Source organism: Heloderma suspectum, chromosome 4, assembly GCF_057233095.1.
Source record: "Heloderma suspectum isolate Gila_16-S chromosome 4, 16-S_ref, whole genome shotgun sequence".
Classification (NCBI taxonomy): Eukaryota; Metazoa; Chordata; class Lepidosauria; order Squamata; family Helodermatidae; genus Heloderma; species Heloderma suspectum.
In genome coordinates, this window is record NC_139461.1 from 311,053,551 (window position 1) to 311,078,072 (window position 24,522).

The 24,522-nt window shown below is 46.2% G+C and overlaps 1 protein-coding gene across 2 annotated transcripts; it reads left to right on the forward strand.

The window, feature by feature from the left end:
- The first annotated feature begins 1,009 nt into the window (after positions 1–1,009).
- Positions 1,010–24,365, forward strand: TBC1D20 (TBC1 domain family member 20). 2 transcript variants are annotated; one of them, XM_084854520.1, is made up of 8 exons: positions 1,010–1,141; positions 7,232–7,417; positions 12,161–12,241; positions 13,719–13,905; positions 17,050–17,151; positions 18,638–18,779; positions 19,480–19,664; positions 20,361–24,365. In XM_084854520.1, the coding sequence occupies exons 1-8, from the start codon at positions 1,102–1,104 to the stop codon at positions 20,617–20,619; spliced, it is 1,182 nt and encodes a 393-aa protein (XP_084710646.1). In that variant the 5' UTR covers positions 1,010–1,101; the 3' UTR covers positions 20,620–24,365. The 2 variants fall into 2 exon arrangements, with proteins under 2 accessions (XP_084710646.1, XP_084710647.1); XM_084854521.1 differs by lacking the exon at positions 1,010–1,141 and having other exon boundaries at positions 7,053–7,417.
- Positions 24,366–24,522: the final 157 nt, after the last annotated feature.

A 24,522-nucleotide genomic window follows, 5' to 3' on the forward strand; every position in this document is an offset into this window, starting at 1 on the left:
AAACCATAAAAATGTAGTTATTGTCTTAAAGTGTACAAAAATATATAAGTGAAAATTGAATTTGTTGTGGTTGGATATTATATTATGTCCCAGTGATTTATGAATAAACTGCATTTTTTATTTATTGGAACATTTTTTGTTTATTTAAAGATGTTTTTAGACTGCCTTTAAGGGTGGAACCCTTTTCAATGAACTTATGCTGAACATCTTTCTTCAAACATTTTGTCATAAGTAAGTTTAGTAAAGGAAGCCTCTGCTGAAATATGCTCATATCACTTGAAATGGAAGATCTTGGGGAGGTATATACATGCTAAATGTTGTTGTTATTATTAAGCGCAAGAGGGGGAAGAGGGAATGCCTTTCTAAAAGAAAATAGGTTTATGAACTATGGGTTGTATCAATATTAGTCTAATTGAAGTCCGATTCATTTCAGTGGGTCTACTCTGAGTAGCACTAATATTGGCTACAACCCATTGAAAAGTATAGTTAATTATAATTAAAATAAAATGCAAAGACTGCACACGTGCAGTAGACATAGTTATGCTCTTCCTACTGTGCTCAAAGGGGCTTAGGGCGCAATCCTATGCGTGTGTAGACAGAGAACAGACATTGGACATTGCTGGCTGGGGCATGCTGGGAGCCGTAGGCCTTTTCTCTGCCTAAACATGCATGCGATTGCGCCCTCAGTTACGCGCCCTCAAGTACGCGTGTCGAGCGTTGCAGCCCGTGTAAAAGGGAGAACCCAAATAAAACAAAGAACTCGGGCGCGGGCACGACTCTCAGCTTTTCTATCTCTACGTTTGCTTCCCATCCCGGAACGTCGGTGCGCCGCTCTACCCTGTGCACCTAATCTCTATGGTAGAGCCCGCCCTCCTCCGCCATCGAAGGCCGAACGGAGGAGGGGCAGCGCACGCGCAGGGGCAGTGCGCGAGCCGCTGTTTACTCCTCCCCGGCGGGCGCTCGAGGCGGTTGGTGGTGACGTGTCTGCGGGCGCGAGCCGAGGCGGGCCACAGAGGGAGGGGCGGGGCCGAGCGCGGAAGGGGGAGGAAAAAGGCACGGAGGCGGCGCGGCCGGGATGGTCCTCGGCGGCGCCCGCAGACCATGGCCCTGCGGAGGCCGTCGCGGGACAACGGCGGGCGAGGTACGGGGGAGGGCCGCGGCCGCGGGCTGGCGGCTGGTCGGGGCCCCGAGGCGGGGGCGGCGGAGGCCTTTCCTGGGCCGCTCGGCCCTGAGGGGGAAGGAGAGGGCGGGGCCGCGAGAAGACGCGCCCGCCCCCGCGGCAGCCAATCGGAGGGGCGATTCCGAGAGTGGGCGGGCGCGCGCGGAGGGACGCCCCCTCTCCCCCGCCCCTCCGCAGCAGAGTCCGGGGCGGCCACCCTCGGCTTGGGGCAGGCGGAAGTTCGACAGGGGCAGCCTTCGTGTCTCTCCCCACCCCACCCCACCCTTGTCACCGCTCCTCCCGCCTGTTAAGCCCCCGCTTGTCACAGAAGCAGCGACACGGAGAGTCCTGTGGCACGTTTAAGGCGAACACAGTTGTTTTCGCGTCAGCCTTCCTTTGCGCTGCCCACCTCACGAGCCCTTTGCGATGGTGTGTGTGTGTGTTACCATGATGTAGCTTCTTCTGCACTCCTCTTGAGCCTGATTAATTTCAAAGCACTGCACTGAGAGGCTCGTGCGGGTAAGAGGAGGGGGGAGAAGGACACAGTCGCCCCTTTGCACTCTGTCACGCCTGAGGGGGTTGTCTTGTGGCTGTGCACTGCAGCCTCACACCTGGTGTGTGTGAATGTCTGTAAACCTCTCCTGTTCCCTTTCTCCACCCCCACAGTACATAACAAACTCTTTAAGGGTGCCATCCTGTGCTTTCCTGAGAGCACGGGAAACGTAAATAGAATTCATGTGAACGTGAATAGAATTGGGCAGGCATTTGTTATTTCCTTATTCCTTCCTTTCTAAAAATGTAACCTGCTACTCTGCAATAAAACACTGAAGGTGTTATGCAATGTATTAAAAATACATTAAAATGTGATGAAGAAATCTTTTTTTAAAAAGCATAGGGCAAATCCAGGAACAGTAATATATAAGATGCAGCAGCAACAATAAAATTCCCACTTAGGCTCCACTGGCAGCCTTCTGAGTCATACATTTGCACCATTACCCTGAAATATAAGAGTGAAATAGCAAAGTTGACCGTTCTACAGAGAACATTCCACATTTGCTGTGCCAGATCTCTCTCTCTCTCATACACACACACCCATAGGGTTGGGGAGGGCTGAAAATTGCTCAGTGTAAGATGTAACCTAGCTATTCTGTTTAGGCTGAAAACATGTATTCATACCCTCATACGTGTATTCATTGATGCCTGTGCCACTGAGGGGTTACTACTTGTAGGGGAGAAATAGTTTATTACCCCACATATGCCGTTAATCACTGAGGATGCGTGTGTGAGAAAGAGGATTTTATCCCCCTGACTGCTGCCACCTTTGGGTGCCAGAGCACTGGAGGTGCTTGCATTCTACTGCCACCCATACATTTTAGTAGTAAAGAGAAGAAAATGAAAGAGAGAAGGAAACCATTCCTAAATTGTGCAAATCAAGTAGCACCTCTTCAGACTCACTAGCATGTTAGGCATAATTAGGAAAGGAATTGAAAATAAAACTGCTAAGATCCTGCTTCCTTTGTACAAACCTATGGTGCAACCACACTTGGAATACTGTGTCCAGTTCTGGTCACCATACCTTAAAAAGGATATTGTAGAGCTGGAAAATGTGCAGAAAAGGGCAACTAAAATGATCAAGGGGCTGGAGCATCTCCCCTATGAAAGAAGGTTACAACATCTGAGACTGTTTAGCTTAGAGAAAAGGTGAGCAAGGGGAGACATGGTAGAGGTGTACAAAATTATACATGGTGTGGAGAATGTGGATAGGGAGACATTTTTCTCCCTCTCTCACAATACTAGAACCCAAAGGGATCATCTCATGAAGCCAATTGGTGGGAGATTCAGGACAGATAAAAGGAAGTACTTCAGGGCAGATAAAAGGAAGCACACAGCACATACATAAAGTATGTAATTCCCTTCCACAAGATGTAATGATGGCAATTATTGTAAAGTTATGATGTTATTGTAAAGATAACAATGCTGGCGCCAGGCGGGCCTTGTTGGGGAGATCATTCCATAATTGTTCTTATACGCTGAAATTACTTGGCTGTGCTGGGAGTGTTCTCATAGCTTCCCATATGTTTTTGCTCTTGTCACATTTTTTCATGTTTTGAGTCATTGTTCTAATCAGTCTAGTGCTATAAATTCTGAATGTGCTTGTACATTTCCGATGGCCTTTGCATTCATCCAGTTTTCCTTTCTATTGTTTATTCAGGATATGTAGGGATGAAGTAGAACAGGTGAAATAGTTGCACTTCCATTGTAACATTTAGGAGACTTAAATGTTAGTGCCCAAAATTTCACAGATCCTTTGGGATCTCAATGTCCTCATCTGTAACCTGAAATACTTGACAGCAGTTTTGTGATGGTGGTAAACTCTGCAGGTACAGTCAGCCACTCAGTGCTTCTGTCTGCTTCCATCTGCTGCTGGAATACAAAGATCCACATGACTACAGGAATATCAGAACTAAACATGTGATGGTTACAGCTGAGCTCTGCAGCCCCTTAATTATCAACTGAGTACTGGTGACAGAGCCCTCACTTTAGTGCTAGAAACAAAAATAACTTGCGCCCCCTTAGTAGTGCCTTGCTGTAGAGAGGATCAGGCAGTAAAGACTGGTGAAATCCACAATAGTGCTATTGCTGGTCCTTCAGTTTGGGAAGAGTTGATGGCTGAACTTTGTTCAGAGTTAGGCAGTGTAATTTGGCAGAAGGCTTGAAAGGCCTCATTTGCTTGTATCACTTTTTATATGGATGCCAAAGTGCAAGTATGGGTATGAGTGTATTTGCATTTGGGGGCGTGAGCATGCTTCAGCTGATGTGGTCATTATTAAGAACAAGAAATCCCCCACTTCAAATCTTGGTTCAGCTGAGAGTTTGCTGGATGGCTTCAAGGAAGCCCTACTGTCCCCGTCCCCCCGCCCCCAAATTTGTAATACAAGGATAACAGGGATAACTGATCTTATAAGGTTGTTGTAAGGCATACAAAGATAATACCTGAAGAGCTTTTTGGTCATTAAGATAAATGATAGCTCCTACCCTGATATGCTGGGGGTATTGTAGTTTATTTGCTGGCAGCATTGCAGTTGGTAGGGGTTTTTCATGAGGATGTCTTGGTGACTGGGAACTTTATTTATTTGGTACTTGACACCAAAGGTTGAAAGAATAGCTCAGAAAAATCGGAAAGTCCAGGTTGTTTCCATAATGGGTTAGAGTTCAGAGCACCATAGAGTTTAGTGCTCCATAGAAAATCCAGGTATCTTCTATTTCAAAATAACCTTTCAAGCATGTTTTTATGGTGTTATCTGCCCTTGTGTTTTTCCTGTCTGCCCACTATCCCTGCTGCCATCCCACACACTGCCATACAGTATTCCGGGAAATCCCTGCCCTCTCCTTCTGGTCTTATGAACAGGAATGTGAGGCATGGGAAGCCATCCTAGCACAGTGCAGGGAAATGCAGTGTGGCACTATGGCAACATGAGGGGGTGGGGGTCAGTGGAGTGAGCGGGACTTGCCTGACGACATTTCTCTTGCTACAGGCAACCCTCAAATTACAAAGCAGTTGTCGGAGTGACCAAGCTCAAGAACACTCATCACAGCTTCAATGTCCTTATTTTTAGAATTTGGATCTTGCAATCTTTCTGTTTGCTTGATCTACTTATTTTGGGATGTATTCGTGTCTAGGAGCATTATGCTCGCTTTCCAAGCTCTGTTGTTGTATTCTGTAGAAGTGGGGTGCTTGTGAAATTCCATACCAAAATAGCCCTACTATATGCAGCTGGAAATGCAGGAGAATACACATGACATATCAAACTTTTAAAGATGTTATTGCAAACTGGAGGGATTCAGATAATTTGCAGAATGAAGCTTTTTGGTTTCCCTCCCCTCATATTGGTTTGTGTTTTGAAGAATTTCAACCAGAATGACAAGTAGTCTTGCCACATTAAAGCTCTTCAAATCAGAATTTGTCCAATCTGCATTCTAAGACTAGGCTGTAGGATGCAAACAGGGTCTTATGAAAGAGGCCTTTAAATGCCAACTTGTCATGCTTCCTTGTATTTGGCTCACTGAGATTGTTGCTTTTTTCCATCAGTTTCCTCCCTGTACAAGAGATGCAGAAGCGTATGAAAATAAAAAGCCAATTATCACCAGCTTTTTCTTGGCTTTGATCAGACTTGTAGAAGCAGTCTCAATGTAAATGTGAAAGGTTTAGGCCCTTTGGGAATCTGTTGTATTGTGCACAGTGCATTTAGCCTGTTAGCATTTATTTGCTGCTTTACATGTTGGTCAAATATCCTTAAAGTTATACTGGGTGATGTGCTTTAATAATGCTGCTGAACCTTGGCATTAGACGGTTAAAAGAACAAATTGGCTAATTTTTAGCAACAGTGAAGTTCCAGGCACTACTGATGCAAGCATTGCCTAGTTTGTGGATGAGGCCCTAAATCAATGCTAGAGCCCGTGCTTGCAAACAGAATGTCCCACATTCAATCTCTGTCATCTCCAGGTAGAGCTAGAAAAGGATCCTGCCCGAAACCCTTGAGCAGGGCTGGGGAACCTCTTTCAGCCTGAGGGCTCTCAGCGGCCACATTCCAGTGGTGGGCAGGGCAAAGGGGCAGGGCCAAAGGCAAAATGAGTGGGGCCAAAAATACCAGCATATTATAGTCTAAGGATGCAATCCTATGCATGTTTAGACAGAGAAAAGGCCTACAACATCCAGCATGCCCCAGCCAGCCATCCTGGCTGGGGCATGCTGGGAGTTGTAGGCCTTTTCTCTGTCTAAACATGCATAGGACTCTACCCTAAATCACTTAGTGCCCATAACTAAGCCGTAAGAGAGGCATTTCAACAATTTAGAATGGGGAAAAAAAACTGCAGACATGCTGGGAAGCCACCAAACAATAGGTTGTTGGGGGGAAAGGGGGTGGGGCTATCTGGGGAACCCAGGAGGGCCAAATTTGGCTCCAGGTCCTGAGATTGCCCTGCCCTGCCCTGCCCTAGAGAGCCACTGCTGCTCAACATCAACAGTACTGGGCTAGATAGACCAATGGCCTGGCTCAGTGTATGGCAGCTTCCTTTGCATTTTGTGATTCATTTGGATGCGGTTCTGTGACTGTGTCAGTGTGTGAGACGCTTACTTTGATGTGAGCCCTGTTAAGACTGGTAGTGTTGGAAATTAATTGTCATCTGCTCAGTAGAAGCACCTGTTAGGAAACGGTGGACTCCTAAACTGACTGGCAGATCTTTTGGGTTCTCAGAAAACAACTGGGACGTGGCTTTGAGAAAGAGTAGGCAAAAACATAGAACTGGATCTACTGATAAATATCTGGATGATTTGCAGTACATTGGCAAGGGTGTCTGACTCACTGTTGTTTAACAATTAGGAACATAAAAAGCCACACACACACACACACACACTACACTGCTGAAATAAAGAAAGTTGGGGTAACCAGGAATGGATTATTGTGTGGAAGGACTGTGAGCTCAGTTCACTCAAAAATAAATTCCTCAACTCAGAATTAATTCTAAGTGTATGTCTTTTGCAACTGGCTCCAGTTTGTGGATCTCATGCTTCCAGTAAAAAGTAGATCTCACAAGCCTGAAGTCTGCCTGCCCCTGGCTTTGAGTATTAATGGCAATTCTATGGACAACACTAAATTGAAAAGAGATGGTTAGTGGCTGTGAGCAGTTCTGTCTTCTAAAGTATTTTTCAAATAAAGGATGTTATTTTTGCAAAGAGCCAGTTTTGCAAAGAGGTTCACACATTACTAACCACAATACTCTTACTAGCCTGCCTGATATTCCTTGTGTCAAAGTTGGTCCACTTTATGGTCTGCTATTTGGTTTTTTCTGAAACAAGGTCATTACTGTTCTCTAGGAAACAGCATTACTTGGTTGGCCAGCCCTTTGCTGGGCAAGGCTGATCCCGTGAGACCACTGTACTTCTCTCTTGTCCCAATTTAGCTTAAGTATTTTTTTTTAGTATGGCCTTTGACTCTGGGCTGAGGCCACTACCATTGGTGGGGAAAATTGCTCTTAAGACTCATTTGTACTTGATTTTTATTTCTCTCGCAGATTGTGATTCAAAGAAAAAAAGGAAAGAAGCTGAGATCTTTCAGGCCTTAAGCAGTGACCCTGTTGATGTTGCTGCCCTGAGGCGCATGGCTATCAGCGAAGGGGGGCTCCTGATGGATGAGATCCGCTGCAGAGTGTGGCCAAAGCTGCTTAACGTAAATGCAGAGGACCTGCCACCTCCACCAGGTGAACAGACCTGGCTCTTGCTACTCAGAGAAAGACTCTGGGAGCCTTTGAATGGGTGGGCGGGCCAGTTAGCCAAAGGAGATACAAGCAAAAACACAGTTTGTGTTTTTTCATGTATTTTCTTTGTGTAAGTGGAGATCTCTCTTCCAATAACCTTGCTTTTAGTAATCAGACAGAGCTGTTCCGTGGCTTTACCCTTGTTACATATTTAATGGTAGTAAAGCAGATCCAGGAATGGTTTGGATTTGAAAAAAATAAATTCCAGAAACCTGTAAGAGTCTTCTCAGCTTCAGGCCACATAAACAGCAGTAAATCCATTTAGAGATGTAGCTGGTGAAAAGCAACCTGTTCAGCAAAGATGCCACATGGCAAAGTGTGTCTTGCTCAGTGGTGGTTGTTGGCAGATAGCCCTAGGCTTCTGGTGTCTGTGAGTTTTATTGAAATACCGAAGGAGGTATCCAGACATTAAACTCGGGCTTAATGGGTTCCTGTATTTGTGGGGGCAGTTTCCATTTAAGAAAGAGAGACACACAGACATCAAGGCATTCCAGTTCCTTGTCCTGGGAAATTCCCACTATCTTCAGTTATCACTTTGATCATGTTAATCACCTTTGGCCTTGAAACAAAGCAGAGGGAATTCATTCTCACATGTTTTGTTCTCTCCCACCCCATCAGTCTCTTACTGGAATGCCTAGGTATGGCAGGGCTTGTTCCTTTAGGAGATCTCTCTCCTGCCCTTTAGCCCCTCTCCCTCTGCCCACTGCTCCTCCATTGTCTTTGCCCTCCCCTAGCCACCCCGGTCTCTGAATAGGACAGCACAAATTGCTCGTGCCATGTCCTCACTGTCATGAGATTCTCCTCCCACCCACTAATTAAAAAATAAAATAAAAATGTCACATGAAGAGCCAAGTTAGAGTAGGGTTTCCTGTCTTTGATGCTTACTGTTCTTTTCATTTTCAGCCCCCTGAACCACAGGCTCATGTGATCTGCACACAAGCCAGGGATACAGAGCAACATTTTGATACGCCCCCCTGCTTGTTTCTTTATCACTGTCTGTCTGGTTAGAAGTGTCTCATGTGAGCAGGTGTGTGGGGGTGGGGTGGGGGGGAGCAGTAACCAGGCAAACATTACTTTTTCCAGAGAATTTATTTATTTATTTATTCATTCATTTCATTTCTGTACCGCCCAATAGCCAAAGCTCTCTGGGCGGTTCACAAAAATTAAAACCAAACAGCACACAATAAAATAATTTAAAATATATAGAACATTAAAACCACAATATAACAATACAACCACAATAAAACCTGGCAGCAGTGCAGGAGTTTAAAATACAGATTTAAAACAGCAAAGCTAAAAGTCTAGAAAGCTAAAATGCTAACATGCCTGGGAAAATAAAAAGGTCTTCACCTGGCTCCGAAAGGAATACAATGTAGGTGCCAGGCGAACCTCACTAGGGAGTTCATTCCACAGCTGGGGTGCCACAGCAGAAAAAGCCCTCCTCGTAGTAGCCACCTGCCTCACTTCCTTTGGCAGGGGCTCACGGAGAAGGGCCGCTGACAATGACCTTAAGGTCTGGGCAAGCACATATGGAAGGAGGCGATCCTTCAGATAACCTGCCCCCAAGCCGTTAAGGGCTTTAAATGTTAATACTAGCACTTTGAATCGGGCCCGGAAATGGACTGGCAGCCCGTGCAGCTGAAAAAGTACTGGCGTAATATGAGCTTGCAGGCCAGTCCCTGTTAACAATCTTGCTGCCCTATTTTGGACCAACTGAAGTTTCCGGACCATTTTTAAAGGCAGTCCCACATATAACGCATTGCAGTAATCCAGACGAGAAGTTACCAGAGCATGGATAACTGTAGCTAGGCTATCTCTGTCCAGATAAGGGCATAGTTGGCATACCAGCCTAAGCTGATAAAAAGTGCTCCATGCCACTGAGTTCACCTGTGCCTCAAGTGACAGTTCTGGATCTAAGAGCAACCCCAAACTATGAATGTGATCCTTTAGGGGGAGTGCAACCCCCTCCAGAACAGGTTGAGTATCACCTAGCCGGGCAGACGATCCACCCACTAACAGTACCTCCGTCTTGTCTGGATTGAGTTTCAGTTTATTGGCCCTCATCCAGTCCATTACCATGCCCAGGCACTGATTCAGAACAGCCACTGCCTCACCTGGGTTTGATGAGAAAGAGAGGTAGAGCTGGGTGTCATCCACATATTGATGGCTCCTCAGCCCACACCTCCGAATAACCTCCCCCAGTGGTTTCATGTAGATGTTAAAACAGCATAGGGGATAAAATAGAGCCCTGTTTGCCATGGCACAGTTGCCATGGCACAGAGCAATAATCCCCCAGCACCACCTTCTGGGATCGGCCATCCAAGTAGGAGCAGAACCACTGCAGTGCAGTGCCTCCAACTCCCAACCCAGACAACCTATCCAGAAGGATACCATGGTCGATGGTATCGAAAGCCGCTGAAAGGTCCAGAAGAATCAACAGGGTCGCACTCCCCCTGTCCCTCTCCCAGCAGTTGTCATCCCACAGGGTGACCATGGCAGTTTCTGTTCCAAAACCAGGCTTGAAGCCCGATTGGAATGGATCCAGATAATCCGTTTCATTCAACAGTGCCTGGAGCTGTCCTACAACCGCCCGCTCAAGCACCTTGCCCAGGAAGGGGATGTTGGCCACTGGCCTATAATTGTTAACATCCTCTGGGTCCAGGTTAGGCTTTTTCAGGAGTGGTCTAATTACCGCCTCTTTTAAAGTGGCAGGCACCACTCCCTCAAGGAGGAATTTACAACCTCCTGGACCCAGCCGGACATCCCCTCCTTCTTTGATTTAATAAGCCATAAAGGGCAAGAGTCAAGCACACAAGTGGTCAATCGGACTTGGCCAAGCACCTTGTCCGCATCCTCAGGCCTCAGTAACTGAAACTCATCCAATAAAACTGGACCAGATGGTGCTCTGAACGCCTCTACCAATGGAACTGCATTAATAGTGGTGTCCAATTCATGATGAATCTGAGCGACTTTATCTTCAAAGTGCCTTGCAAACTTATCACAGCGTGCCTCCGAGGGTTCCACCCTCTCTCTCCCTGGCCCAGAATGTAACAGGCCGCGAACCACTCGGAAAAGCTCCGCTGGACGACACTGAGAAGATGCAATGCTGGTGGAAAAGAACTGTGTCTTTGCCACCCTCACCGCCACAGAGTAGGCTTGATAGCGGGCTCTTACCTGTGTTCGGTCAGACTCAGCACGAGTTTTCCTCCCCCTGCATTCTAGCCATCTCCCTCTTGCTTCATTGCCGTCAACTCAGATGTATACGAAGGAGCTGGCCGGACTCTGCTCAGAGGGAGAGGGCGCTTGGGCGCGATCATGTCAACTGCTGGAGTCATCTCTGCATTCCACAGAGTGACCTGGGCTTCGATAGGAGCACCAGCCATACCAGCAGGAAAATCCCCCAGAGCCCTCTGGAATCCATCAGAATCCATTAGCCTCCGGGCGAACCATTTTAATAGGTCCCCCACCCTTGCAGAGAGGGAAGGCTGCCAGGAGTCTAAACCTCAGCAGGAAGTGATCTGACCATGACAAAGGGACAGATGTTAATTCCTCCACTTTCAGATCACCATCCTCCTGCCCAGTCGAGAAAACCAGATCAAGCGTGTGTCCTTTTATATGCGTTGGGCCGATGACATGTTGGGACAGCCCCATGGTTGTCATGGTGGCCATGAAGTCCTGAGCCGCCCTGGATACAGTGGCCTCGGCATGGAGGTTGAGATCCCCCAGGACCATCATCCTGGAGGTCCTCAACACCGAGACCACCTCCATCAGCTCAGGCAGGGAGTCTGATGGGCAGCTGGGTGGGCGGTACACCAACAGAATCCCTAATCTGTCCCGGGTACCCAACACAAGGTACAAGCACTCAAGATCTGCACTCGAATGAGCAGGAAGCCTAGAGAGGGAGATTGAATTCCTATAGACCATGGCAGCCCCCCCTCCCCGACCCTCAAGTCGGTGTTGGTGCTGCGCTGAGTACCCAGGAGGGCACAGCCGGGAGAGAGTGACCCCTCCCAGTTCCCCCACCCAGGTCTCAGTAATACATACTAGGTCAGCCCCCTCATCCACAATCAAATCATGGATGAGGGAGATTTTATTTTGGACCGACCTGGCATTCAGCAGCAGCACCACCAGACCTGAGGGCAGACTGGTAAGGCTGCCAGGAACCATCAAGTTGGGGGAAGAACCAGAAGAGGGGACAGTTGTAAGGTGTCTAGCCCCTCTTCTCCTTGAGCTGAGAAGCTCAAAAGCCTCTACAACCACAGCTTGGAAACTACTGAGTTGGACCAGACAGATGTTTTCAGTGTCCACAGTTTGTGGAGCAGGTGTTTCATCTAGAGAAAATCTGTGCAGATAATTGGAAGCAAAAGTTTTAAATACTTGTTACTATAGCCAACAGTCAACTTAATGTAGGTTACAGCCATCAACCATCAGGTTTGACCATGCCTGAGAGAGAAGGTGGTTCTAACTGCATGATGGAAAAACACAGCATTATGATATGTTTTGCCACCGTGCAACACTGATCTTGTCTAGTTGTTGATAATCTCTGTTATTGGTGTCTCAGTCCTTAGAGCGAACCACAAGCATTGATAAATATTTGTTAATAGGTGCAATTAAAGTCTTTATGACTGTATTACATACACTCTCTCCGTAGTTTGTGGATTTGTGACGCTCTTCTATCTCTGCTAGGAGAGGAACTTCGGGAAGACAATAAAGATTACCAACAGGTGTTGTTAGATGTGAGACGATCCCTCCGCCGCTTTCCTCCAGGTACAATGATCACACTCTCTTTTTGTTTGTAAGGTGAAGCAGATTGCAGTGCAAAATTAGCTTGGATTGAAACTTTCTTTCTTGCTGCAGCTTCATACAAAAAACCCTGGTGACTGCAGTTTTGCAAGGGTGCTGAACTTTTCCTGTCAGATATCCTGACCACTCTTGCAGAACCACAGTTCCTAAGGCTTTTTGGTAGAAAGCCATGATGGTTGAACAGTTTTAGTTTATAACTCAGACACGCTGCTTGCAATAGTGTGGCCATAGCAACACCTCAGTGTCCCAGAACAAGTGTGTCTTTAGGGAGGCCCTCTCCTGTTTTATCTGCACCGTTTTTGCTTGCAACCAATGGAGTGTCGCTGCATGCTGCTGCTGCAGGCTTTCTCTAGCTGTTGCTTGTGTCACATTGTGCTCCTGTTCAGCCCCAAGTGAAATAGAAGATGTTTTTTGTCATGTCCTTAGTCTGCTGAGTCACTTTGCTTGCAGCTCTGGTACAGAGAGAACCACTCCATATAGGGGAAGGTGTGGCTTCTGCTTGCATCTGGCATTGCTGCTGTTTCCCCTTGTGTGGGAAATGGTCTCGTATGCTGCCACCCCAGAGGGCATCCATATTTACCAAATATCAGCCCAAGATATTTGTAGCTGAAATGTTGGGAACCTGGCTGTTCAAATGTAGATTACAATTTTTCCAGAACACTTCAAGGTAATTAAAGCATGTCACATTTTTGATTGCGACCCAGGTCAGCTAAATACATGAACATGTGGCGCTGCCTTGTGCTGAGTCGGACCATGAGTTCATCTAGCCAGGTGACTGCCCAATCTGACTGGCAGTAGTTCTTCAGGATCTGTCCCAGTCCTGCTGCTCCCTGAGCCCTTCGTAATGAGAGATGCCAGAGCCTGAACTTGGAATCTTCTGCATGTAAAACATGTGCTTCGCCACTGAGCTACTGCCCTTTACACCGCAGTACCCTTGACAGTCTGATAGCTAATGAAGCTGAGACTGTTTTTTGATTAAATAAAAGTTACATTACATGGGAAATGCAAACGTATTGCTTGGATCACAGGGTGCCCACCATCAGGCAGGGCTGCTGTCGAACTAAAATTGCCAAGCTTCCTTGCAGGGGAGGCAATGACAGTAAAAGTGCTTTATGCTTGCATTGTAAAGTTACTGAGCTTCCACAGTTTGGCCATGCAGGACTGTGCACTATATTCACAAGAAGGTAATGGGAGTGAGGAGGCAATTAACTCCAGTAATTAAATCCAGGAGTCTCTCCTTAATCCTGCCTTCAGGCTGTTGTGCTGCCCTCAGCTGCCAGAACACAGGGAGGCAGTTGTGGCTCTTCAAGCATGACATGGCTCTTCCTGTGTGGTTTGAGGTGACGGATGCTGGTGGGCAGTAGGGTTCTCTTAGGCTGCTGCTCCCAGCTCCCTGCTTGTCCGTTGCCTGACTGCAGCCCTCTTGCTGCTCTCTCTGCAGGGATGCCAGATGAGCAGAGGGAGGGGCTGCAGGAAGAGCTGATTGACAGCATCCTGCAGGTCTTGCACCGCAACCCGCAGCTGCACTACTACCAAGGCTACCATGACATCGTGGTCACGTTTCTGCTCGTGGTTGGGGAGAGACTGGCAACGGCCCTCGTAGAAAAGCTTTCAACCCATCACCTCAGGTACTCCTGCCTGTGTTAGAGAGCACCCATGACTTAGTCCGTAGAGCTGAAAGAGTCACAGAATAAGCCCCACTATTCTTGTGCAAGAGCTGCTTCATGTGGGGCATTTCCTGGGTTTCAGGGATGAAGTAGAGTATGGTGCCTCTGCCTTTAATAAGGAATGAGCCAGAAAGCAAAAATCACAGGCAAAGACAGGGAGCACATTCAAGTTTCTTCTTCCAGGTGCAGGGCTCTCCTTGGCCTGAGACTTCTCGCACTCTCTGAGCAGATCTAGTGGGGTTTCCGGGGTTGGTTCTAGCATGGAGCTGCCTCACACCGGTGTTCTTTTCTGCTTTTCTTTATTTTGGTTTGCAGCCTCCCATGAAAGGTTAAACTCCAAATTCCCCCCTCCTAGCATCTGCTGGCTGCTCTCTGTGTCCAGCAAGAGAAGAGACACATTGACCTTCTTAGAGGTGGAAGCTGCACCCTTCCTCCCTATTTCTGGGCTCCATCCTCAGCATGCTGCCCAGGCTTCCTTTTTGATGAAAAATACAGCACCTCCCTCCCGCATCTCCACTGCTCTGCTCTAAAGGTTCAGGCTAGTGTACACACTGCAGAGGCACAAGGAAGGTGGGACTGGAGAGAAATGGACTGGATAGATTAAAATCTTCTGAGCAAAAGAGGAGGATAGAATTGAGGAATGGAGGTTCTAGTCATATGGAGACTGCACTATAAGCAGTGTTGGAAAAGGGACTAACATAATGGCCCCAAAAGAGGACTGGAGAATGTATTTCACTGTAAAGTAGGATGGCAGCAAGAGGGTCCAGGGAAGTTAGGGGAAGCTAATGAATGCCTGATGCATTCCTCCTTTGCCCATTTAGAGGTGTTAAATGTCCATAAATTTTGAAGCCATGGGAAAAAACCAGGGGGTAGGGTGTTGGGGAAAAAACAGAAATGGGGGAGGATTGAAAAATAAGCAATACTTACTTTAGCACTCTTTGCAGATCTAAAGTTACTTTGTTGCTTTAGGACAGCCTTCCCCAACCTGGTGCTGTCTAGATCTTTGGACTTCAGCTCCGATCAGCCTCAGGTAGGATGGCTACTGGTCAGGAATGCTGGCCATTGTAGTCCTAAATCTCTGGAGGGCACCAGGTTGAGGAAGGCCACCTTAGGAACATAAAGCAGGCTTTATTTTCCTAAAGTTATATTATGTATAACTTGGTTTGCTCATAAAAGTATTGGTATATTTGAAAACTGTAAAAAGTGAACTCAGTAAATTTGTAATTATTGTTTGAATAAACTATACTTTCAAAATTTAATATACGAAACATTGCTTTTATGAGCAAACCAAGTTATACATAACATATTTTAGGTTCCTAGTTTATGTCTGACCAGAGGAAACTTCAGCAAGTAGTTCCTGAAACAACAGAATCATCCTAGAAGCCAGAAGAAGCAGGAAGAATTGGAGGCAGAGGAAGACAAGTCCAGAAACACAGGACTCTGTAGAACAAAACCCAAATTGTCAAGAATGTACATTTTTTCCCCATTTTATATATGATGACTCTATTCACATGTTGAGAAACTGATCATGACTCGGAGCATCCCAAAATGATTATCAGTAAAAGATACACCGGATCAATAATGTTATTTATTTGGGGAGGAGGGTATCCTTTTTATTTTTCACAAATCACAAGTTATAACAAGAAAAAGAAAAAAAAGAGACAAAACATTTCAAACATAAGGACTCGAACCATCCATGAATTTAGAATTCTGATGCATTACAAAAAGTGAAACATGTCTGAATAAACATGTTTACCGGACCTTGCTCTTATATCTTCTTAAATAAGTCAATTTGATCATGTAAACCGAGTCCCAGACCTTCTGGAACCAATCTTAGACGGGATCTTGGTCTTCTTCTGGAAAGAAGCTGTCAGTATTTTACTAACTGTTAAAAGGTTAACAATAAACTCCAAGTCACAAGTTAAATTTAAGTCTTTAAGATAGCCAATTAAAACACACAATGAGTCCATCAGTAGTCTATATCCATAATTTCATAAATATTTTGCAAAACCATTTCCTAATATTTTTTAATATTTTGACAAGACCAAAATACATGAACAAAGTCAGCCTACACTGGATCAGTAATTTTAATAAGAAATGAAAGTAATAACTATGCTGAGAATCTTACAGAATGGATTAAAAAACATTTTCCCCTATGACTTCATTATTTCCAGACATTTTACATCACTAATATTTCTGTAAAAGTCTTTTTATTACATAGTTTTTAGAAATCAGAGGTGGTGGGGGGGAGTAAAGGCTTGGTAATTATATACCTTGTCTTAAATTGTAAAAGAAAATTGTAAAAGAAAAGAAAATCCAAAGCTGTTCAGTTTTTCGGAAAACAAAAACGGTCTTTGGAAAAAACCCTGAAAAAAAAATTTTTCCCAATTTTTTCTGGTTTTTTTCCAGGCCTTCACATCTCTAACTCCATTTCTATTCAACCATTGTCCTGTTTGTGACAGAATTGACTGTGGTTGGGGGAGGGAAGGGGTCCATTGGAATTTTCCTTGATGTACAGTGTTCTGGCCCTGAACAAGTCAAGGCTAGGCTCCTAGAGATATCACTTCCACTCCATTCCTAAATATTGGAAGATGTGCCAAAGGCTGGAGGACTGTGTCAGCTCTATTGAGCTTGCTCGGGGAGAGGCTTCTTCAGATTCTGAAAATAATTTCATCAGGGACAGAAAGTTTGCTGTGTTTAAGCTTTAGCAGTGAATTCAGGGTTTGTGTTGATCAGCTTTATGTGGAAAGCTCAACTGGAAATGGTACATTATTCTGCTCAAGTCTTGAAGACTTGCCTTCTCTAAAAAAGCAAACCGAAATTACTTCGTCAATTTGGCTCTCTGTTGTCATTGTGTGTTCTGTTGCGACGCCCTCTGTTGTATTCAAGACTGTAAACTTGCAAGTCCCTTGCTGTGAGTGGTACAGGAAGGTTTCTTGCTGTTGGAACTGAAAAGCATCCAATTTTCCATTTACCTGGACAAGTGCTGCTTTCGTGACTCTTCTGATCTGCTTAGCATTGTTCATTATCTGCGACTAATGGGAGCATGGGACTTTATCAGTGTTGCTTCATTACTTGGCTAATCCTACCTATGTTGCCTGGCAGGGATTTTATGGACCCAACAATGGACAACACCAAGCACATCTTAAACTACCTGATGCCCATTATAGACCAGGTGAATCCAGAATTGCACGACTTCATGCAGAGGTATGAAGAATTATTGTGCTTTCCTTTCTTTAATGCACCTAATGGACAAGTCACCCTGGGAAGTCCGCCTTTGCTGCTCACCTGGTAGTGCTGCCTAACATGGTTGAGCAGTGGCTTTTTCGGTAGCCCCCCCCCCCCCCTTCCCATAGGGGTAGCAAACCTGGAGAATATTGTGAATCTGTTAGCAGCTTCCAAACCTTCCATGTTAATATTCTGTATGATCCTAGGAATAGAATGGGAAGGGACCTTGAGATGAGGCCTTCCAAAACATTTCTGATAGGCACTTGTTGAGCCTTGGCAACTTCCAAGGAAGAAGATGCCACAAACCCTATGAGGTAGTTTACCTGTCCCTGCATTGCTCTTCAGATCAGGTGTTCTTACTAATGTTTAATCTAAATCTACTCCCCTGCAGGTACACACATTGCCCTCAGCAGACAGGACAATAAGAAACACTCAATTCTTTTTTTCATCAGGCCTTTGTCCTCTGCTGCTACTGAGTGTGCATGCTTTCAGTAGCCTTCTTGTTTGGTCCCAGCCCAAAACAGTAAGGAACAAAAAGGGATCTCTTTAGAAAGAAACCTTCACCATCCTAATCGGAGCTAAGCTGATAGGCATACTTGTTTATTTGCTTACCTCTCTAGTCTTGTTGCTTTATTAAAAATGCCTGGAGATGCTTTGTTTTTCATTATTTATTTAGAACATTTTAATCTGCCTATCTATGTAAAAATGTCTTCAAATCAGCTAATAGGTATAATAAAATTTTGAAATACAATCAAAATTTATAATATTTAGAATTACAGTACAATTAAGACAGAAGTAAAACAACAACATTAAAACCCACTTCAAAAGGCAGTGTCTAAAAATGCCTGCTGGAAGAGGGAAGTCATAGCTGCTCCCCAAAAGCCCAGGTGAACTTCCATGGCAGGATGTTCCAATATCTGACACCACCAGAGAGAAGGGCCTTACCTTCTTGCCCATCTACCAGATATCTGATAATAGACACTGAGAAGAGTCTGAGTGGATGATCTTAAGGCTTGGGCAGTTTCACAGGGTTGGAGGAAATTCTTAAGGTACTCTGCCTCCAGACTGTTTAGGGTTAGAACCTGCACTTTGACTCGAGACTGGAAACAAATTGGTAACGTGTAGATGGTAGAGTATCAGAATTATGGATCCCCACTTGCAGGAAATCTCTGTTGCTCCTAAATCTCTGGCTGGTAACTCATTTTTAATACGGGATATGTTTTGAACTGAGCAAGAGCTGAAGTCTTGGACCATGGATTCCTCCTTGACGTCTCCCAAATAATTTAAACTATAGGCAGGAAATTAAGCTTGCACATATGTCGCACATTTTTTATCAGGCTCCATCTACTCCCTGTCACAAAGAGAAGAGCTTTACCCTTGTCATGGCTGCATTTTGCAGTTTGGAGGGAGGGGACTGGACGGATGGGCTGCTTTACCTTGCATGTTTTGTTTGTGTTTCCCACAGCGCTGAAGTGGGGACCATTTTTGCTCTTAGCTGGCTGATCACATGGTTTGGACACGTCCTCTCTGACTTCAGGCATGTGGTGCGGTTGTATGACTTCTTCCTAGCATGTCACCCACTGATGCCCATCTACTTTGCAGCCGTGGTAGGTGGCACTCGGTTCAGCACTGCAAAATGAATTAAACCAGGCTGTGGGTTTAAAAAGAAAAGAATAAAGTGCATAGAGCAGGAAAATCAGCTAGCTCTCTAGTGGCTGCTTTGCCTTATGCACAGAGGTCCAGTCTCAGACCTTGCTTCAAGACAGCAAGGTTGAGTCTCTCCTCCTCCTCAGTGCTTTGAGCAGCTTTGCTGTGTCTGGGCAGGGCGGGGACAGCTGAGTGCAGAAGAGTCTTACAGGTAATTTTAGCCAGTGGTCCAAACTGTGGGGATGGCGGTGTGCGTATTGGAGAGGCAGGTTGCTCTTCGTCAGAGTGAGTTGGTGAATGGCTTAGGAGCTCTCTGTAAAGGCGAGGACTGCTGCATGCTCTGTGCATGCTCTTGCTCTCTTTCCTGACAGCGCACGCATACAGTGGTGATAGGGCCACATCTAGATGCCTGAAGACAATCGTGACTCACCTCAGCTGCCAGTCAAATGCCTAAACACAAAGATGGCCTGTGGGCTGTGTACCACGTTCAGACCACAACGCCATTTCCAAGCTAAGGAGGGCAAGATGGGGTGTGCTTGTAAGAAGAGCTGCTGCAGTGTGCTTCAGCAGAGGCCTTTTGGTTCCTCGTGGTGGTAGCCTGGAGAAAGGGAAATGGTCTTCTGTCACCAAAACTGAGTTGCCACTTCCTTCCCTCCGCAGATCGTACTCCATCGGGCACAGGAAGTTTTAGCCTGCGAGTGTGACATGGCTTCCGTCCACCATCTCTTGTCACAGATCCCACAGGACCTTCCGTACGAGACTCTGATCAGTCGCGCCGGGGACCTCTTTGTTCAGTTCCCACCATCAGAACTTGCCCGGGCAGCTGCTCAGCAGCAAGCAGAAAGGTGGGTGGAGGCCTCCTCAGCTGGCAAACTGTGCCTCTTTCCCACACACGTACTCACACACACCCTCCCCACTTTGTGCGTACGGCTAGTGTTTGTGTCAGGATCTGCACCACCATCGCAGAAGGAACATCGCTCGCTTGTCTTGAGACAAGCCATGCAGTGGAACAACTCTGTGCTTGCCACATGCCCTTGAAGAGCTGAGAGTTGTTGATGTCCTTTTGTGGAGACCTCAGCAGAAATGAGTTGAGGCTGCTGCTTGGGCCAGGGCAATTTTCTAGGTATCCACATGAGTGGAGCAAGTCAAATATGTTCAGGCGTGATCTGTTCCTCCGTGCCCTTATCTGAGGTGGGCTAATCCTCATGAGGTGACTTTCCTCCTCAGTATTCACATAGGAAAACTGATCTGGCAAAAGGGTATGGTAAATTGCTAGTTACCAAGTTCTAGAAAATAAAACAAAAATGGGACTGCTTCCACAAGACCATTTTACTAGATCTATTACAGGGCAAAGTCCCCTTGTAGTCCTTCCTCCTCAAAGTGGTCCTTATGAATTGGCCTATAAGGTCCTATCTTCAAACAGAAGACAAACCCTAGACAGAGTCTCCACTTTGAGGTTGTTTTCTGCACTTCAGGAAAGCTTTATTCTTTCTGTTTGTCTGGAATGACATGCCCTGCCTCCTTTTCTTGTTCCCACTCAGAACGGCTGCTTCCACCTTCAAAGACTTTGAGCTGGCTTCGGCCCAGCAGCGGCCTGACACAGTCCTCCGGCAGCGCTTCAGAGATCGGCTCCATGCTGAGGAGCGGGCAAAGTCGCTCTTGGCGACAAAACCAAGGACCAACCGCTTTGTCAAGCTGGCAGTGATGGGGCTGACAGTGGCCCTGGGTGCAGCAGCTTTGGCTGTGGTGAAGAGTGCGCTTGAATGGGCACCCAAGTTCGAGCTGCAAATATTTCCCTGACGCTTAAGTAGGAAGTTGCCCTCTGTCATGTCCAGCTTGGTTGGTAGGAGTGGGTGGCCATATCTGCAGAAGGCAAACTGGGCTTCAAAGTGTCTGTTCTCCTTCCTGCACCCCAGGCCTGGCCCTGCTGTGATGCTGCTTTCCGGCCCATGAGCATTGACCACCATTCTATTGTCCTTTCCAAGCACCCAGAGCCTCTTAGGAATCTCTTCGTTCAGGAAAGAGTGAAGTGACAGCCTTGTGCTACTACAAGGCTAGAGAAACGCAGCTTTCTGTGCTTCCTGCCCAGTGGGTGGGCTTGTAACCCGGGTAGTGACTGAGCAGCTGGCGCTCCATGAAGTTCCCTTCTCCTCTGTGGCTGCTTGGTGAAATAGGAGGGGACGAAATACTGAATATTTTCAGGGAAAGTGTTCATTGCTACTGCAATATTAACTGAAATGGAGAGATGGGAGATGTGCCTGGGATACATTTTCAGACGTGTTCTCACAGCTGTTTGGTTGCCTGCACTTCCAAATCTGGAAGTGGGTGGGCAGTTTCTAGCAAATCAGAACTCTAGGACCCCACTCCACTCCTGCTTGTTTCTGCTGTTGAGGTCTACAACAAATTGATTCATGTTGTCATCTCTCCAAGCTGGTAGGCATGCAGCAGAAACAGAGCATCTGAATATGTTCAGTTTGGGGGAGGGTGTAGCTGTCATCCAGCTGCACTCCACACAACTATTTATTTTGGCTAGGAGTGAGTAGAAAAGGTTGTACCTGGCACATGAGCTGCTGCGCCTCCAAATGTGTTCCATTGCGACTCTCGAAGTTCTTTATGTTGCTTCAAACTTAAAAAAATCAGTAACAGCCATTTGGGTTAAAATGGAGCAGGGGGAAGATTTTGCTGTTGTGAAATTTAATCTGCTGAAAATTGGCTCTTTAAAGTATGTTGCCCGCTAACAAAACAGACTTTGTATTGTCCCATGTGAAGGATTATCCCAGAATCTAAATCCAAAGTACCACACACTCCATAGATAACCCATCATACACCGCTACCTCCTTCCTCTGCTAAAAAAAAGTCCTCTCACAAGTGTCCTTACCTAACCTATACCACTGACTGTTATTTCTCTGGTGGCAACCATGTTCTCGGACCTAAAACAGCCTCTTCAGCCGGCCAGGAACTTCAGAGACTCTGTCTTTAGGAGTGAGGGAAGTCACTCTTGCTGACAAAACCAAGGATCGCTTGCTTTGTGAAGCTGGCAGGAATGGGGCTGATCTTGGGTGCAGCAACCATGGCTGTGGTGAAGAGTGGAGAATTGAGCACTGAGGTCTGTGGCTTTTAAGTGCTGCAATGAACTCATTCCTGCAGCAGCAGCTGAAATCCAAGTAATTCCTCTTGTGCCCTCCAGGATGGAGGATAAGCAGATTTTGCCATTTAGAAGCAGCAGCTTCCAGGGCAAGCCACAGTGCCTGCATCCCATAATGACCTGCACAATAGGAAGACCTAGAACTGATGAGTGCATGTGTTTCTTTAAAACAATTGTCTTGCTGAATTCTGTGTATTGGGATTTGCATACACAGGAAGAAAGGTGTTAAAGGAACAGAAAAACCCCTTTCCCTTTTGCTTGCTGGAACTCTCTTTTTGACAAGCTTAGGACTGACTCTAGAAGTACCTTTTACTCTTCCTCTGGCTGGATTGTGCCTGTTGTTCCAAACAAATCATTCAACTAATGGTGTGTTTTTGGAGCCTTTCTTCTCAGATAGAGCAGAGTATTTCAGCTATGTTGTGAGGCAGGTCAGCCCTCCTACCCCAGTTTCCGTTTCCCCAGGAACCTTCCCTTCTAATATACATCTGCTGCTAGAGGTCACTGCTGACACCCCAGTCCCAACTGCCATGGATCCATGTGCAGTGCAGTATTATTGTAAGGAAATAGTGGGAATGGAGTAGCAGCCTTTACCATGAGCAGCAGAGGAAAAGGGGGAGTGGGAGGGCAAAGTGAGATCTTCAGTGATCTCACTGATGTGGCCTGTAGGATGACTCTTGAAGAACAGGGGCCTAAATAAGTGACACTTGCAAGGATGGCTGGAGCTCCTGTTGCTGGACGGCATGGGAAGGGAGAAATATTGAAGCATTATTTTACTAAGCACTTTATGAAAATCAGGGCTAAAAAGAAGACCCTTGTACAAGGCCAACCTGGCCCTTGTGGTTTTTCTTCTTGCCTTAGGAGAAAATGGCCTCTTAATCATTGTAGTGACTCACCTTTTGAGGTATGAGAGACCTCTGAGAGGTCTGTCTGAAGAGTGAACTAAGATGGTTGTAGCCTGGGCCTGTACCTTCCTACAGTGCTCACTTGGGCAAGAGGAAGGTTAGGACAGGACACCCTCCCCTTTTGTGGCGGTCTGCTGATGTCTGGCTCATTAAAATGAAACAGCGAGTCATTTCCTCCATCTGCCGTAGAAAACCAAATCTTAGCAGTTTTAGAAACTACTGCTTAGTAAGATTGAAGGAAATGAAACTTGTGCAACTGCAGAGGTGGAGAAACTATTTCATGGTTGTCATCTTGTTATGTTCAAGTCATCAGGCCAGTTTGTACGATCAGCAGAATCCAGTGGTTACACTTTTTTGAGACAACTTGAGGTTTGAATGCTCTCCTGTATCAATAAATAAAGCCCTGAATGTAGAAAAGTAGCATGTTAGGGGGAAGGGTTCATCCTGGCCTTTTTCCCACTGTGCTACTTTTCTGTCTATGGGGAAGACCCCACAACCAACGTGATCTTGCTGATAATATAAACAGGCTCCCATTAGCCCAGGGGAAAGAGCAGTACATTGGATCAAATACTCCTCTGCAAACTTGCTGAAAGGTTGGGAATAAGCCAAGTGGAAGACCATCTTAGAGGTGAAGCCAAAGGGGAGGGGCGCCCCCTTAGCTTCATAGGCTTCCTTGATCTGTACAAGTCATATGAGATGAGCCCCTGGCTACCCCTCCCTTGCCCTTCGCTTTTGGAGGCTGGTGAATCTGACAGCCACATAACTCCACCTTTGTGTCCTGCTCTAAAGTGGCTTACTCTCCTCATGGTGGCTATTAAATTCATGCTGAGGCAAGTGCCTGCCAGCTTTCACCATGAATGCAGATTATGGGGTGCAGCCTCAAAAGGGTCCCTAAAGTTATCTTTTGGCTGTGAATTTAATGGTTACTGCAACCCACCCTCTAACACTGGAAATATATGGGTTGGCCTGTTGGCCATTACATGTCCACCAAGCCAGATGCAACTCACCATCCTTGAATAGTGGCCTAATGCATGCTTAATGACCCCCCATTTGTGCATTCGCAAGAGGTTTAATTGAAGCCCCCTGAGGCCACCATGCTGATGAGCCAAATTTGGTGGGCTCAGTCGCAAGATGTGCAGACCTGACTGTTGCCGGCCCCCCATTAAATGCGGTGACAAAGAGCACTCTGTATCACAAAAGGAGCCTTGCAGAACGTGAAGGGAGGAGAAAGCCGGGGTTCTGGCAGGAAGAACAGCTGCCATTGCTAGAGGTGGGCAATGGGGTCAGGGGCCCTGGGGCAAAACCATGGTTGAGGAGTTGACCACCACCTCTCCTGTTCCATCTTCAGTGGGGAAAGCAGCTGCCCCTCCCTGTGTGCATAGATGTTATTCAACTGTTTAGCTACTCTGTATAAAGATTATACATTTGTATGTAAAACACAAATTTATACAGGGCCTGTAATTGTGTAAAAAGAATAAATGCTATATCCACTTACTAAAGCAGGTGTTCGCAGTGCTGTGAGGTTTTTTAGGATAGTGGCAGGTCTTCCCCTGCCTCAGTATGCTGTGGCTTTCTTCTTCCATGACCCCCTACTCTCTCGTTACACTTTGGGATATTTTAGGGCCAGGTGTATGTTAGTGTACATCGTGAGCTCTC